Source organism: Giraffa tippelskirchi, chromosome X (assembly GCF_054371585.1).
Source record: "Giraffa tippelskirchi isolate mGirTip1 chromosome X, T2T-mGirTip1v1.2.pri, whole genome shotgun sequence".
NCBI classification, from domain to species: Eukaryota; Metazoa; Chordata; class Mammalia; order Artiodactyla; family Giraffidae; genus Giraffa; species Giraffa tippelskirchi.
In genome coordinates, this window is record NC_137289.1 from 49,598,915 (window position 1) to 49,615,012 (window position 16,098).

At 33.6% G+C, this 16,098-nt stretch overlaps 1 protein-coding gene across 2 annotated transcripts in view; it reads right to left on the bottom strand.

The window, feature by feature from the left end:
- COL4A5 (collagen type IV alpha 5 chain) overlaps positions 1–16,098 on the bottom strand; it is a 237,641-nt gene that overhangs the window by 19,343 nt on the left and 202,200 nt on the right. Inside the window, exons 37-43 of one of the 2 annotated variants that reach the window (XM_081565869.1) lie at positions 14,883–15,009; positions 11,590–11,670; positions 10,855–10,953; positions 10,255–10,305; positions 8,387–8,572; positions 6,648–6,656; positions 2,572–2,580 (exon numbers count right to left, since the gene is read on the bottom strand). In XM_081565869.1, the coding sequence (XP_081421995.1) occupies positions 2,572–2,580; positions 6,648–6,656; positions 8,387–8,572; positions 10,255–10,305; positions 10,855–10,953; positions 11,590–11,670; positions 14,883–15,009 (562 nt within the window). The remainder of the gene's footprint in view (positions 1–2,571; positions 2,581–6,647; positions 6,657–8,386; positions 8,573–10,254; positions 10,306–10,854; positions 10,954–11,589; positions 11,671–14,882; positions 15,010–16,098) is intronic. The other variant, XM_081565868.1, reaches the window with a different exon arrangement.

Consider the following 16,098-nt stretch of genomic DNA (forward strand, 5'->3'; position numbering starts at 1 on the left):
AACAAATAGCCACATTTCAGTATAACATAAGAACAGCATAAAAGTCAGGCTTTTAAATTATCCAAATACTCTTAGTCATCTATTAGTTTGCAGAATAAAATCCAGAGTACATTAAAATATATAGATCAATGCTGACTCTCTAATGTAAACTGGGCTGGGTTCTTTTTGTTATTAACGCTGGGTTGCAGATTCTTTAACTTTGAATTTTATTATATATTAAATCTAATAAGCTCATATCTAAAGGAAGGACTTCAGACATTGTAACAAAGATTGCTTCTGTAATCCCTAAATGTTTGATTTAAGTGAACCAAAACAGACACCATAGAGCACTGTTCTCAAATTGGAAATGCATCAGAATGCCCAGGAGGGCTTGTTAAAATAGATTCTTGAGTATACCCCCAGAGTTTTGGATTCTGTTAGGCTGGAGAGGGGCCCAGGAATTTCCATTCTAACAAGTGCCCTGTAAATAAAAAGTGTCCTGTAGCTAAAGCTGCTGGTTGACAGCCACGTTTTGTAGGGCAATCAGGGATTCACATCATTTGCCTCATTGTGATTAAAATAAAGTTGCTTTATTTGTAAGTAGTTACTTTTACTCAGTTTGTATTACTATGCAATTAAGATAGTTATTTAAGCAAACTAATTGCTTAATTTCATTTTAGTGATATGCTTAACACATGGGAATATTTTAGTGTCAGAAATTCACAGAGTCAATATAGTACTTTTAACTTATTTTAAAAATGTTTTGTATTATTTACATTTTAAATATTTCTGAAGAAAAATAAAGGACTTGGTATATAACTTCTGAATAAATAAAATAAATAATTTAAAAGGGGATTTTGCTATGCTCCTTCCTTATACTATGTTTTAAAATGTTCCTTCTAAAGAAAGATATCAGGTTCATTAAGTGACCAAGAAGATCTTATAAATAGCCACATTTTTCCTCACTAGGTGGGAAATAGCTGTCTTGCCTGCAGAGTGCTGAGGTGTAGACTAAATAGCCCTGCCTTAAGAAAATAATTACAAAGTCCCAAATAATGAACAGTACATAGTGAGCACCTATACCTTCTCTCCTCCAGTAATCTTAGTTTTTCACTGGTTTCAACAAAAAAGGAAAATATGTAGAGATTACTTTTGAAGGAAATATCACAGGCATATGAATTTAGAATACTGAATTCATGTTTACATACAGACAAAAAGTCACATTTTTGATCCCATCCTTTTCAGTACTCTTATGACTCAGAATCAATGGCTTCATGCTAACAAGGCAGCACGGTTTAGAGATCATGAATGCTGGACTCATTAATCAATCATTAGCTATTTGACCTCTGTAAGTTTTATTCATCACCTTGGCCTCAATTTCCACTTCTTTAAAATGGAAATAAGAATAGTACCTACTTTATCAGGCTGTTCCAAGAATTAAATAAGATAATATCTATAAACACAGTGCCTGGCACACAGTAAGAATTATGTAGGAATTTTTAAACAATTATTATTATCTTCATAACTAGTAAAACTGAAGGTAAGAACATATTTTAAAATATGAACCTGTTTTTAATCTTTCAGCTATTTCTATGTGATTTCATAGTATAATACTGTCACATGAGAAAGAGGAAGCAGGTTCACAACAGTACAACAATCATTTATCTTTAAACAGTTTAAATCATAGTCACCCTAGCCCAGTAACCATATAGACATTCTCAGAAATTCCCTTCCCAATCATAAAGAAAGGGTTGGGTATTTTGAATTTAAACAAATAAAAACAATCATTGAGTTCGAACCCCTTGGTAGGGTTTTCTGAGAAAAATTGTTACCTTCTTCCATAATGTGTAATTTAGACATGAAATCAGGTAGCAAATCAGATTATTAAGAGAAAAGTAAACTATCTGTGAATCAATCTACCAGTGACTAGGGTAAGATTAAATGGAGAAAAAAAAGGAACATTTTATTCTTCTCTCCCCAATCTGAAAAGTAATCAGAACACTTATTATTTGGGAAAAAAAAGTAAGCATGTTTTGTGCATTGCTCTGTTTGTAATTAAAAGGAAATTTGGGTAAATTTACATGTTATTGATTCAGACCTATTGTTCTAGTGTCTCTCAAATTTAAATTACTGATTTGCTAATAACACAAGGGGCATGTAAGTTTTATTTATAACAATACTCAATAGTTACCCTCTTTCATTATTGAAAATAGCCATGAAAACACAGCTCTGATCAATCTCAGGCAAAAAAAATTCAAGAAAATAAAATCAATACACAGAGGTTACAAATGAGTCAGATGCCTGCCTAAATAATGCGCCTTAAAGATAAAATAACTGTATTTCCATTTAAAATTTAACATGTTTCTATGTATGAATTACCTATTATAAATAATCGAAACCACAAAGACCTAATGTCATTTCAAACTTGATTATAAACAAGTCACATTACCTTCACCAAAATGTTAAATACCAGAGCACGTAGTATTTGAGGATAACAGCACTCTTCAATGACTTCTGAATTATAGCAAAAAAAAGTGCATTTCTCTTGTCACACATACAAAGCATTAAAAAAAAAAAATTGACCAGTCTAACCTTGAAAACCTGGGAAGATCAGAGTTCACCAAAGCCCAAAGATCGATGTTAGCAGTATCAGACATCACACAGTACAAAATAAGATTATGAGTTAGAAGTGGTTCACATTATAGCACAAGTTAAACAATAATTTTCTTTGCCAGCATTTCTTATACCTACGGCATAATCAGTATGCAAACAGAACCATACAGGAGTATAGGGAGCCAAATATTTCAAAATAGAGCTTATTCTATGAAATAAGCTGCTAGTTTTCATTAATTCAAATGAAATGCTACAATGGCTTTCCAAAAGTTAGCACCTCAAAATATGAAAGTTGGAAAGGGAGTACCACTTCACTGATAGCCTTCTATTCCTTTGGGTAAAACTTTTGGGTAAATGTTTATTATCTTGGCCTCTGCCATTCTTTAGTAAAAACAAAAGGTGCAATTTTCTTGGTATAGGCAGACTGCTCCAAGGAGCTACAGTTAAAGACCTTACCAGGCAAATATACAAAGATCACAGATGACCTAACAGAGAAATTAAAACACAAATATACAATGGCCATTACCAACTGTACTTCTGTTCGTCTTCTTTGAAAATCATTCCATGAAGATAGATCATGATTTTTAAAAATAATCCATCAAGAAGCTTTCTTCTCTTGCATTATTACTTATAATAAGTTACTCAAAGAGAAAAAGCCAATATATGTTTGCTCACCATTGAACTTGAAAACTAAGAGTAGAATTTTCCAAAGACGTGAAGACCATCACTGAAGGGGCACTTCAAAATATTTTGGCATGCAATATCCCACCCCAAACTACAGAAGATATCACATTTACTTTATATTATTCGATGTACATATTAAATTAGACTATTAACTATTAAAAGAAGGATCATTAAAAAGACAAAAAGCCTACAAACAGGACAACTCTTGGTTAATGTTAATTGACTATAAACCCAATTTCCTTTTCTTACAAGTCTTGCTATGATTTATAGGCATTGAGGTTTGCAGAGAGAATAAATTGTACTAGCATACTGAATCCTAGAAATTAGAAGACAGAGGATTTATTCTTGGCTCTACTACTTACTTATATCTATGAGATTCTGGGCAATTCAATCTCTCTGAGCTTGTTTTCTCACCCACACAATGGGAATAGTGTTGTCTACCTTAATCTCCTTCAGAGTTGTTTTAAAGATCAAATACATTTTTTAAAATGTTGACCTGCCATGTGCAAGATGACACAGGGAACACAAAGATTAGCTAGACCCAAACTCTGCCTTCAAGGAGCATGATATAAATGATGGCATGTCATATAAATATAAAACATTACTATACCAAGTAATAAGACTCTTAAAGCATTTGACAATTTGAAATCCAGGAGGCCAAAAAAATTAGCTTCTATTTGTTTAAATGGTTTCTAAATCACATACAGCAAACTGACTCAAGACAACACTTTGAGCAGAGTCTGGCAACACTATTAGCTAGATAAATTAGAATTTCTACTTAAGATAATTCAGAGTTTGAGTAAAGACATTTTATATATGTATTTGCTATAGAAGGACCAAAATAAGAACTCTTAGAACAATATGTCATTGAAATATATGATATTTCAGTCTAAGTAACAAGGGAAACTTCAGATCATATCATAGCAAAACTTCTAAGACTTTAATTTCTAAAAGGTAACATTTTAATGAGTTATATGCCAAGTCAATTTTGTACACAAGTTTCTAAATTAATTATTTCTCAAATGACCTAACAAAGTTTAACTGAAAAACAAAACAAAAATCTCTTATACATAAGTAGTAATAATTAAAGATAAGCTAATGAATTGATTGGTAAATTTTAAATCCAGTTTCCACTTAGGGTTGCAGTCTTCAATTGTTGCAAAGAAGAGAATACTACAGATACCAGGTTCCAATAACTATGTAATTTGGAGTACATCTTGTAAATAAGTTGTCAAATCAGTTTAAAACTAATGTGGCTACTTTCCTTTTTTTTCTCAATATATTCTAGGGACTTGGAAGAAAACAGTCTTGTAGCTGACAGTAAAGTCTGGAAGTGATCAAGGCAGCAACTTCTATGCAAGTCAGACAGGGGAGGACTCAAAATTACTTCAAAGTATATCCTAGTCTTCTCTTTATCTTGGCAATAGTTAAATAGCATGCATTTGCCTTAATCTTTTTGATGACATCCATTTAGGAAAACACAACAAACAGTTAGTAGGGGTTGATGGAGATTTAGAGTTAACAGAAAACAAAAAAGCAAAGGCAAGGCCCAGTCTACTATGCAGAGAGTCTCCTAAAATGGCAGAAGCAGTTTTGTTCAATCACTTATCATATTTATAACTAGAATAAGAGGCCAGATCATAAGCATCAAGCTATGTAACTGTCTGTGTGGAAAGATGACACGTTACTAGTAGAATAGACACTTAACTAAGTACTGGGGAACTCCAAGTCAGATTCCCTGCTATGCCAGTAACTAACAATATGACCTTGAGCAAGCTTATTCACTTATTTGGGCCTTAGTTTTCTCATCTGTGACTAAACTTTAGATAGATTCATCTGAGCCCTCTTCTCAATTAGGCCTTACTCCTTGGGCCCCGTCCTTGGCCTGTTGAGTCCACTTTTAGCAAGAATCTTGGTAAGTCAGTTTAGGGAGAGTTTCCCCTGCCCCCGCCCCTGATATCTGATCAAGTTCCTTATTCCTCATCCTTAATGTCTAAGTCCTTAGATTGCCTTTAGCAAGACTCTAGAAAGACTTTGGCAAGACTGCAAGAACCCTAATAGGCCTTAGACTACCTTTGGTGAGAACTCTAATAGGCCAGTTTAGCAAGAATCTGTTTACCCTTGATGTCTCCTTTTAGTAATTTTTTATCCACTGAGTCCTTTACTCTGCTAGTTGAATATAAATCCCCATTTGACCTTGTTGTACTTGGACCTGAGCTCAGTCGCTCTTTCCTATTGCAATAGTCTTTCCTCTAATGCAATAGTCTTGAATAAAACCTATCTTTCTATCATCAGCCAGTATCTAGTGAATATCTGTTTGACTAATGTAAAAGTTAGGTCCTTCTGGAGTGATACTATATAGTTATATGAAACAATGGGTTTGTGGGGTAGTAATAAATCAGGGAATCAATTCAGATAGAGATAGACTGCTTCCTAAAAAGCATCTTGAAAAAGTATAAATTTTAAAATAATAAGAAGAGAAAATTTCCTCCCATTCCCAGTAGCTAGAACTCAAGATTATACTTTTTCCCCTTTTAGCTGCTCCTCAGAAATGTGAAAAGGGCTATTTATCTTGAATAATAAACACATTCAGATATTTGGGATTCTTTTTACTTCTGACTAGGTGAAAATCTTTTAATATGAATCAGCAATTTTCTAATGGGCAGCTCTTGGTAACTATTCCTAGGTGTGTACTATTTATATGTATAGGATGAAAATAAGATTAAGAGGCTTCTAATCTTTGCTGGTTACACTAAATTTTTTTTTACTCTGTGCCTATTAGTCCATTTACATAGTAGCAGAATTTAGAACTTTGTGACAAACAAAAATGTGAAGGTGGGATGGTTTGAAAAGTTACAAGAGGTATGGTTCATCAAGCATTGCATATTTGTAGGATCTGATAATACATATTATTGTTTAAAAAATATCTTTTTGAAGAATAGTTTAATTTCATTAATATTAGCACATATGAAGGAAAGATAGGAAATACACAGTAAGTGTAAAATAGTATACAATATACTTTTGAATACTATAAATTTCCAACTAAAAAAACATAAAATATAAATTTTAAAATGATAAATCAGTTTTTCTAAGTAGGTTATTTTTAGTTATTCCAACAGAAAAACTGGACTGTACAAATTCGTAAAAACTTTCAGAGATAGACCAACATGTAAGAACTGAATTGGCATATATGCTCTTAAAATATATTCAAATACTTGAAAACATTAGACACAGGTGTATATATACTATATATACACATACACATACATATGTGTATATAAATAATATACACATACATACAAATATATATAAAAATAAAAGTAAAAGTTTCATATTTCATGCAGATACTACTTTGGAGTTAAGGAGCTAACCTGTAGGACCTGGATAGGGATCAAAGTTCACCAAGGCCCAATGTCATCATTAACAAAAAGGAAAAATATCAAAATTGTTAGAAATATCAAGAAACTAAAGCATTACACTAATTTCTTTCAAGTTAAAATTTAATTCAATAAAAGAATACTCTGCAAGCTTATATTCATGCATCTGTATATAAACCAAATTATTACCACTTCACATCAACATTAAAATAAAAACAGCACATGTGACATATTTTGAAAAGCCAAAAATCATTCTTATAATAATCATTACTATAAGTGCAGACAACAACAATCAATTCTAAGAGCAACTGGGTTTAAAATTCCATTTTAATTTGTAGTTTATGAACATGTTGAGAGGTTACAAATACTCATCAGATGTGCATTCTTCTGACTACTTTTGTAATTATTTCTTTTAGAAATGGTAATTAAAAAAAACTTTTATGACTGATGTCTTCATGTTGACATATTTCAAAATAATTTTAACATTGAACTCCGTTATTGATAAGAATAAATAGCCACAGTGCTGATTAAAATACTAAAAAGGAGAATAGTTTGGTTTATTTGAATTATTACATGCATAACCAAGCAAGATATTCGTGTCAATGCTTTACATTACATGCAAGAGAATTAACATAGCTGAGAGCTTCAATGATTTTCTTCAATAGTAAAGCAAAGTAAAACTTTAAATAATACCTTCTATAAACAGTCAGATCAGATAAAATCTGGTTTTGAAAATGATCTTCTGAACAAAGTATGTGATCCCATTGATTCATGTTTTTACAGAATATCTTATTAAAACTGACTGTAATCACTTCAGAGTTTATGGAAATTTGCACTTTTAAACACATTATAAAAATGAGTCAGAGGCCTTCAAAGGATAAAAGGGCAATTTTTTTGTTTCTTTAATTTTACGTTTATCTTACTTTTAAAAAATCAATGAGGGCCAAATTTTCAATAATTATAATTACAAAAATGAATATTAAGTCTCAAGTATCTATTAATAATCTATCTCCAGTGATTGGGCTCAGCAACATTAATCCAGAATGAAAATGAGCGTTTCCAAACTTAGCAAAATGAAATGAAACAGCACAAACACAAAAGGAAAAGTGAACACTGGATGCAAAACTGAGACTATTAGAGCAGTTAACATAAGACAAATGAGGTATAGACATGAAGCTGGTATGAAGAGATCACTATTCAATTTAATCATGCTGTGATGTTGAAGATGAATTTGATTGCCTAGCTCCTAGAGAAGATAAAATTTTTTTATTGTGCTTAGTGATATGTGCTGATCATATGACAGAACCATAGCAACATTTTTGGTATGGACCACAAGCATCTATGGGGTGATCACTAAAATGACTTCTGTGATAACATGCTGAGAAGCTCACATTAAAAACGCAGCTCGCATTTTGCTGTCAGGTTATCAGTATAGTTTTTTTTTTTTTTTTCTCAGTATCGCTTTATGTTTAATAAAAAGACTAATAAATTCTCTATTTCCTTTTTTTCCCCTCCAAGTTGGTTTGTTTTAGTTCAACTTTAAGTAAATGATGAAATACATTACTGAAAAGCATTATTAGATGCCATGGAAATGGATGGAGCCAGGAATAAAACAAGCTATTTCTTTTTAAGAAGTTCTTTGGATTGCAGATTTTAACGTCCTAAAGACTGAATAACCTGCCAGCAAAAATGGACTAATAAATAGACCATTGCCCTACCACTCATGTACATACCTGGTCTCCCAGGAGGACCTTGGGGTCCAGGGCTGCCTTTAGGGCCTTCCAGAGCTGGACCTGGAGAACCAGGAGGGCCTGGGGGACCCTGCAGACCAGGGAAACCATGAAAGCCTGGTTCACCCTTTGGACCTGGAAGGCCAGGGTTTCCTGGAATGCCAGGTAATCCTTCATCACCCTTTTGACCTATGAAAGCAAAGTCACGTTATAGAACATATTAAATGATACTGAATATTAATTAGGCTTGCCTGTAAGACTAAAGCTACTCCCACTTATTAGAAAAAATAATGGAATTTACTAAGGTCATTTCTGCTGCTGCTGCTGCTAAATCACTTCAGTCATGTCCGACTCTCTGCAACCCCATAGACGGCAGCCCACCAGGCTCCTCCGTCCCTGGGATTCTCCAGGCAAGAATACTGGAGTGGCTTGCCATTTCCTTCTCCAATGCATGAAAGTGAAAAGTGAAAGTGAAGTCGCGCAATCGTCTCCGACTCTTTGCGACCCCATGGACTGCAGCCCACCAGGCTCCTCCATCCATGGGATTTTCCAGGCAAGAGTACTGGAGCGGGTTGCCATTGCCTTCTCCGAAGGTCATTTCTACCTCCTACCAAATCCTCAACCCATCCAGAAAACCCATTTTTTCTATTAGGTTTATCTCTTATCAGAACTATTTGTTAGAGTATGTATAGAAATATAGAAACAATAATAACTTGCATTCTAAAAGATATCCTTTGTGTTAGGAGATAGCGCAATGATCACATGACCAATAGTTAGGAGGAAAAAAAGGAGAAAAAAACAAAAGTATAAAATATTTACAAGAATAGGTTAGAGATAGCTAGAGGAAATTCCTAACACAAAATACCCACCACAATATTGTAAAGTAATTAGCTTCCAATTAAAATAAATAATATTTTTAAAAAATTATTAAATTTAAAAAAAAATTAGAAAAAAATATTTATTTTAATTGGAAGCTAATTACTTTATAATATTGTGGTGGTTTGCCCATACACTGACATGAATCAGCCATAGGTGTACAAGTGTCCCCCCATCTGTTTTGAGACAAATTTTTGAGACTATTGAAAGATATGGATCTTCAATGGTTGCTGTGTGTCCCCAAAGACCATTCTATCCAAGATTTAGAATCACAATCTAGACAAACTATTTTCAACAGCTTTTCAATACCATTGACATGCTGGAGAGCAATATAACAGTTGTACATTAGAGTAATAATTTCTATGCTGGATTCATAAAAGGAATACAGGAATTTCTAAGTGATCTATGTGTGGTTTGAAAAAATCCTCCATAAATAGCTGATGGTCATTTCAGAACATAAAAATACGTATCTGTACACATTCAGTCATTTAATTAACTACTTGGGGCTTACAATGAGAATAAAAACAAATGAGGGAGATAGACGTGTATGCACACGTACCATCCAAGATGCAAGATGTAAATTAAAATGGAGTTTTCAATAGACATTTTTATGATTGGTACATATTTCTACAGTTTACTTATATTATCTTAGTTTTGGTTTCCATGGGGAGAAAAGAGTATTTTTCTTCTGGCTAAAAGAGTTTTTAAAAAATTACTGAAAATATTGAAACCTAACCCTTCCTACAATTTTGCTTTCTTTATCATTTCCTTAACATTTATTTATGAGGTTAATGAAGAGATATCTGTATATAAATTTTCTTAATGGTGCATTTTTTATAGTACAATAGCTTATACTAAGTTGCTAATTAAGAAATGCTTTAAGATATAACTCTAGCTTTGAGTTGTCTGGGGTTATATATGGAGATGAAAAAATCAGTGTACTGGAGAATATTATCTTTTTGCTGACTGATTTAGCATGCTTTATTAAAGTTTACCAGAAAGTCCTGGAAGTCCAGGGGGTCCTGGGATTCCAAAGCCTGGTTGACCTGTCAGAACATAAATCCAAAACTTTCAAATAGGTAATAACAACTGAAATAAGAAGAAATTAGTTTTGGATCCTTTAGGTTTTTAGCAAGTGCTGCAATGTATACCACATGAAACATGGAGAAGACTTATTTCCAACATAGAACTACAATTCGAACATGAAAAAATCATATAAACTTATATTCTATTTGTGATGAGTATTAAGTATATTTTTAAATACACATATCATATATATATATATATATATATGTATATATATATTATATAGATTGCATGGTGAAAGAAGGTCATCCAGAATAGTTAAAAGAAGCTAGGTAGCTTCTTGACATGAAAAATTGAGCAATAAATGATTATGGAGTTTTTCATAAGAGGGAGGCAACTTGTTTCAATAAATGTGAGGTAATATTCTCAGGAAGAAGGTAATTAGGAAGGGAGAAGTGTATAGTAGCTTAGAGGATAAGGAAGAATTTCACCATGGGTACATAAGGGCAAAAGTTAAAGTAGACAAGGAAGAAATTAGAAAATTAAGGACAATTAAAAAAATATAGTACCTGGTTCACCCTTCTGTCCAGCTGGTCCAGGAATACCATCTTGACCTGGTTTGCCTTTTTCACCTGGAGGCCCTGGTGGCCCAGGACGACCTCCACCACCTAAAGAACAGAGTGCAGCAGGTTACACATTTCTTCTCAATTTCCTTTTTCTCCTATATTCCCAATTCTTTCGATTTTAGCCTCAAATAATTCTAACCAAAAGACACAGAGTGTCTCTGGGACATTTCCTTAAGTCATGAAACCTCATGGAAAAGAAATAAAGGATAATGAGAATAAGGAACTGTTTTATCATCCACTCGGTATTCAAACTCACTTTCTAATTTAACCTACCTTTAGAATATGTAAAAAAGCAAGGTGTGTGTGTGGAGGGGGAGATGGAAGTAGGGTGAATTATAGGTCTCGTACAGGGCCAAAAGGAGTGATTTGCTTTAGAACAGTAAACAAGCAAAACTACACTTTGCCATTCTAAAATAACGAGAGTTTCTATCTACTATTATAGGATACCTGAAATAACTCTCCTTGGAAAAAGTGAGCCTGAAAAATAAGGTCCCATCATAATCATTTTAAGCAACTCTTATTAAGAATTGTTCAGTTCGTATGTAACAAGTAGTATGGAGTGAATGATCAGCATGTTTGTCTTGAAAATGTTCACAGCTCCCAGAAATGATTTGACTTTCCAAAAATGAATAAAGCCTTAATTTTATAGCATAGCAAACCCTTAGTTTTCATTCTTACCTACAGGACCAGGTTCTCCTGGAAGGCCAGGATTCCCAGGAAGACCATTAATACCTTTTGGTCCAGGAAGGCCTGGGGTTCCTAGAGTAAAGAGCTCAATTTAATGATAAAAGAAAAACTGCATTGCTTTGAGAGCTACAATTCAAAGTTACAATTTAGAAAGTTAGCATAGAAACAGTAAAGAATAGAAAGAAAACCCCCAAACATACTGGTGTTTGCTTGATGATTTAAGAATAATTTTAATATTGATTTATTCAGAGGCTGGCATTATTATATATTCATAATAAAAATAATTACCAACATATTATACTGGTAGAGTTAACTGGTAGAATTCTATTGTATGGATATATCAAAATTTTTAAAATCCATTCATGTACTGTTGAACATTTGGGTTGTTGTCAGGTTTTAGCTATTTGAACACTATTCTATTTATGGAAACCTGGTCTACTTAGCTATTATGAGTAATGCTTCTATAAATATCTCTGCACTGGTATTTTTGTAGACACACGTCTTAATTTATCTTTGGATAAATACTTAGATGGGGTGAAACTGCTGAGTCAGAGAATAGTTATATGCTCTGATTTATAAACAAACAACAATATTTGGGAATCCCAGCTGCTCCAGGTTCTTATATAACATATACTGATCTAATTGTTTTAATAATAGCCATTCTGGGCAGAAATGTAATGCTACTACATTGTGGTTTTAATTTGCATTTCTCATATTGCTAATAATATTGATCACTTTTGCATGTGTTTATTGGACATTCGTGTTATCTTCTTTTGTGAAATGTCTGTTCCAAGTTTTCCTCATTTAAAAAAAATGGACTGCATGTCTTACTGAGTTGCAGAAGTTCTTTATATATCCCAGATATTAGTCATTTATGAGATATATGTTTTGCAAGTATTTTCTCCTAATGTGTAGCTTCCCTATTCATTTTTTAATTGTGTCTTTTGATGATCAGACGGAGAAGGCAATAGCAACCCACTCCAGTACTCTTGCCTGGAAAATGACATGGACGGAGGAGCCTGCTAGGCTGCAGTCCATGGGGTCACTGAGTTGGACACGACTGAGTGACTTCACTTTCACTTTTCACTTTCATGCATTGGAGAAGGAAATGGCACCCCATTCCAGTACTCTTGCCTGGAGAATCGCAGGGGCAGGGGGGGCCTGATGGGCTACCGTCTATGGGGTCGCAGAGAGTCAGACACGACTGAAGCGACTTAGCAGCAGCAACAGCAGATGATCAGAAGAAGTAAAAAAAACTCAGTTTCTTTAAAATGCAAAAATAACAGTGTGGAGCAATTGGACATTCATATGAAGAAAATGAACCTTGACCCCTAATCACATGATAAAACTATTTTTATTCAAGACAGACTATAAACTTAAATATCAAACCTTAAACACTGAAAGCTATAGAAAAAATTAGAATAGTTCCATAAACCTGAGTAGGCAAATATTTCTTAAATAAGATACAAAAGGCACTAACCATGAAAGAATAGTAAGAAATTAGACTTTAAAATGGAGAAGGAAATGGCAATCCACTCCAGTATTCTTGCCTGGAGAATCCCATGGACAGAGGAGCCTGTCTACAGTCCATGGGGTTGCAAAGAGTCAGACATGACTGAGTGACTAAACAACAAGACTTAAAAAAAAAGAAATTGGACTTCATTAAAATTAACATCACATAACAGCATTAAGAGTGAAAGGCAAATTTGTGACAGAATCTATTTGTAATACATGTATCTGACAAAGGACTCATATCCAGAATATATAAAGAACTGCTCTGAATCAATACCAAAAAAAGGCAAATAACTCATTAAATAAGAGCAAAAGGACTTAGAGCAGGCTCTTCATAAAAATGCTACCCAAATGGCCAGTAAGTATATGAAAAGGTGTTTAATGTTATTGTTCATTAGGAAAATGTAAGTAAAAACTTCACTGGGATACCTCTATATACTGACCAAAATTGCTAAAATTAAAAAGACTGACAATATCAAATGAGGTAAGGATACAGACAACTGGACATTTCACAATACAAAGTACTAACCACTATATGATCATGGCTAGCCAACAGGAACTACCCATAGACATTCATACATTGCAGGTGGGACTCTAAGGTATAAAATTACTTTGGAAAACTGACACCATCTACTAAACTTAAATGTACACCTACTTTATGATTCAGTAATTCTACCACATAAATTTTTGTGTGAGAGAAATGAGTATGTAGACCCCCAAAAAACATGTTAAAGAATATTAATAGCATCTTTTTTCTTAGTAGTTTCAAACTAGAAACAACCCAAAAGTCCATCAAGAAGAGAATAGGTAATTGATTATGGTTTATTTCTTCAATGGAATATTATGGAGCAATGATTAAAAAAACCAAACTGCTGACAGGCAACAAGATAACTTTATCTTACATACATAATGATGAGTGAAGGAAGCTAGACATAAAGATATATACTGTATGATTCCATTAATGTGAATTTCAAAAACAGGTAAAGTTAATTGATAGTGATAGAAGTTATAGTAGTAGTTACCTGGGAGAGGGAGGTTTGCTGTGAAAGGGCATAGGTAAATTTCATGGGGTAAGAGAATTGTTTTATACCTTGATATATGTGGTAGGTACATGAATATATATATATATATGTAAATATTCACCTATTTTCTTGTACATTTTACTGTATCTAGGCTATACTTTAATAAAAAGGTTAAGGAAAAGATAATCAAAGACTGACTCTATCCCTGCCACAGTGCAATCCAAAAAACAAACAAAAAATAAACACAAACATAAACAAAGCAGGTACTTTAACAATCAAGTTCAGATCACCTACTTGATTATAGTGTTAAGACCCTTTGCTTGCACACCTCAGTCCTTATCATTTGAATAAACTGTATAATTGTTCTACCAACAGCTACCCACTGTGTGCCTGAGGACAACACTCTAAGAGAATCAGCAGCAGGCTATAGAACGGTAGTGTACATTATCACCTGCAAAAACAGTAAGGCCTCTTAACTGACTTGTGGCTAGCAGTTAGACTCAAAAATGCTTCACCAGTCTCTCTGCCCACAGGATATTGTGCTGCTGGATTGGTAATGCCCATTTTCATTTGCTATGGAAAGAAATTTGGGCAAAAAAAGAAAAGTAAAAGAGATAGTTCAAGATTGCATTGCTGGTCAGTATCTGATTGAGAAATAGAACAGAAGTCTGTCAACTAAGAAGTTGCTTTATGACAGATTAGAGTAAATAAGGAAGGAGAGAAAGAAGCATTTAAGAAAAGTAGTATTACCAGGGAATCCAGGAAGGCCTGGTTGTCCTTTTGCTCCAGGGGTCCCCGGTAATCCAGGCAAACCAGTTTCTCCTATAGAACCTTTGATACCAGGGTTCCCTGGGTATCCAGGCAGACCAGGTTCACCCTAAAAATATGAATAAAAAGATAAAACTGAAGTCTCTACATGATTTGGATTATATAACAACATAAATTATTCATAGAGCTTTTACTGGATATCAGGTATTCTGCTAAGTGCTTTACATAAATTGCTTCATTTAATCATCAAAACAGCCCTTTGAGTTAGGCTTTACCATCTCCATTTAGAAATGAGAAAATTGAAATCTTGGAGAACTCAAGTGCCTAAGGTCTCTGGTAAGTAGCAGAATTGGGATTCAAACCATGGTCTGTCAGATTCCAGATCTCATGCTATTCCCATGAAATGTAGATGCATCATTCTCTTTAATACTAACAACTCTATAAGAAAGATACTATTATCCCCATTTTACAGTGATGTAGCTAATAAGTGGTGGAATCTGAATTTGGGTCCAGGTAGCTTGATTTCAAAACCTGTGATCATCATCCCTAGCATGCTACAATGAAATTAATTGCTTACAATAAGCATGCCAAATAATAACCACAAGTAGGTTCTATTGTAAAAGAGAAATTTCATCTTCACATGAAGAAGTCTATGAATTCTTCACTAGACATCTCAAATCCCCATTTCTTCCATGAAAACTTCCAGGGCAAAGACAGCTTACCCTAAAAATTAGGGTAGGTTCTTATTCCATTATGTTTATAATGGTTTCACATATGCATGTCTTGACTCTTCAGCTACATTGAAAACTTCTTTACGGTCAGAGATAATTCATATATAGCCACTTTTGCTCAACAAATATTTGCATTGTTTGTTTCTAATAAAGCCTTAGAAGAATTCATACCCATTTTCACAATTAAAACAATTTTCCCCAATAACAATGAGAATATATATGATAACACTAAATCTACCGCAGTGTTCCCTGCTCTGCTCATGAGGACTGTGACCTGTCCAACAAAGTATTCACCATCACCTACTGAATATTTCCTTCTTCATTTAGTGCTTATGCTTGTCTAGGTGCATAAGATCATCTATTTGTGACTCAAATGTTTCCACATTATGTTAAAAGCTTTTTAAACGAATGACTTTTCTCCTTACACCCTATTTTTTAAAAAGTTAACAATCTTGGACTTGGAATAT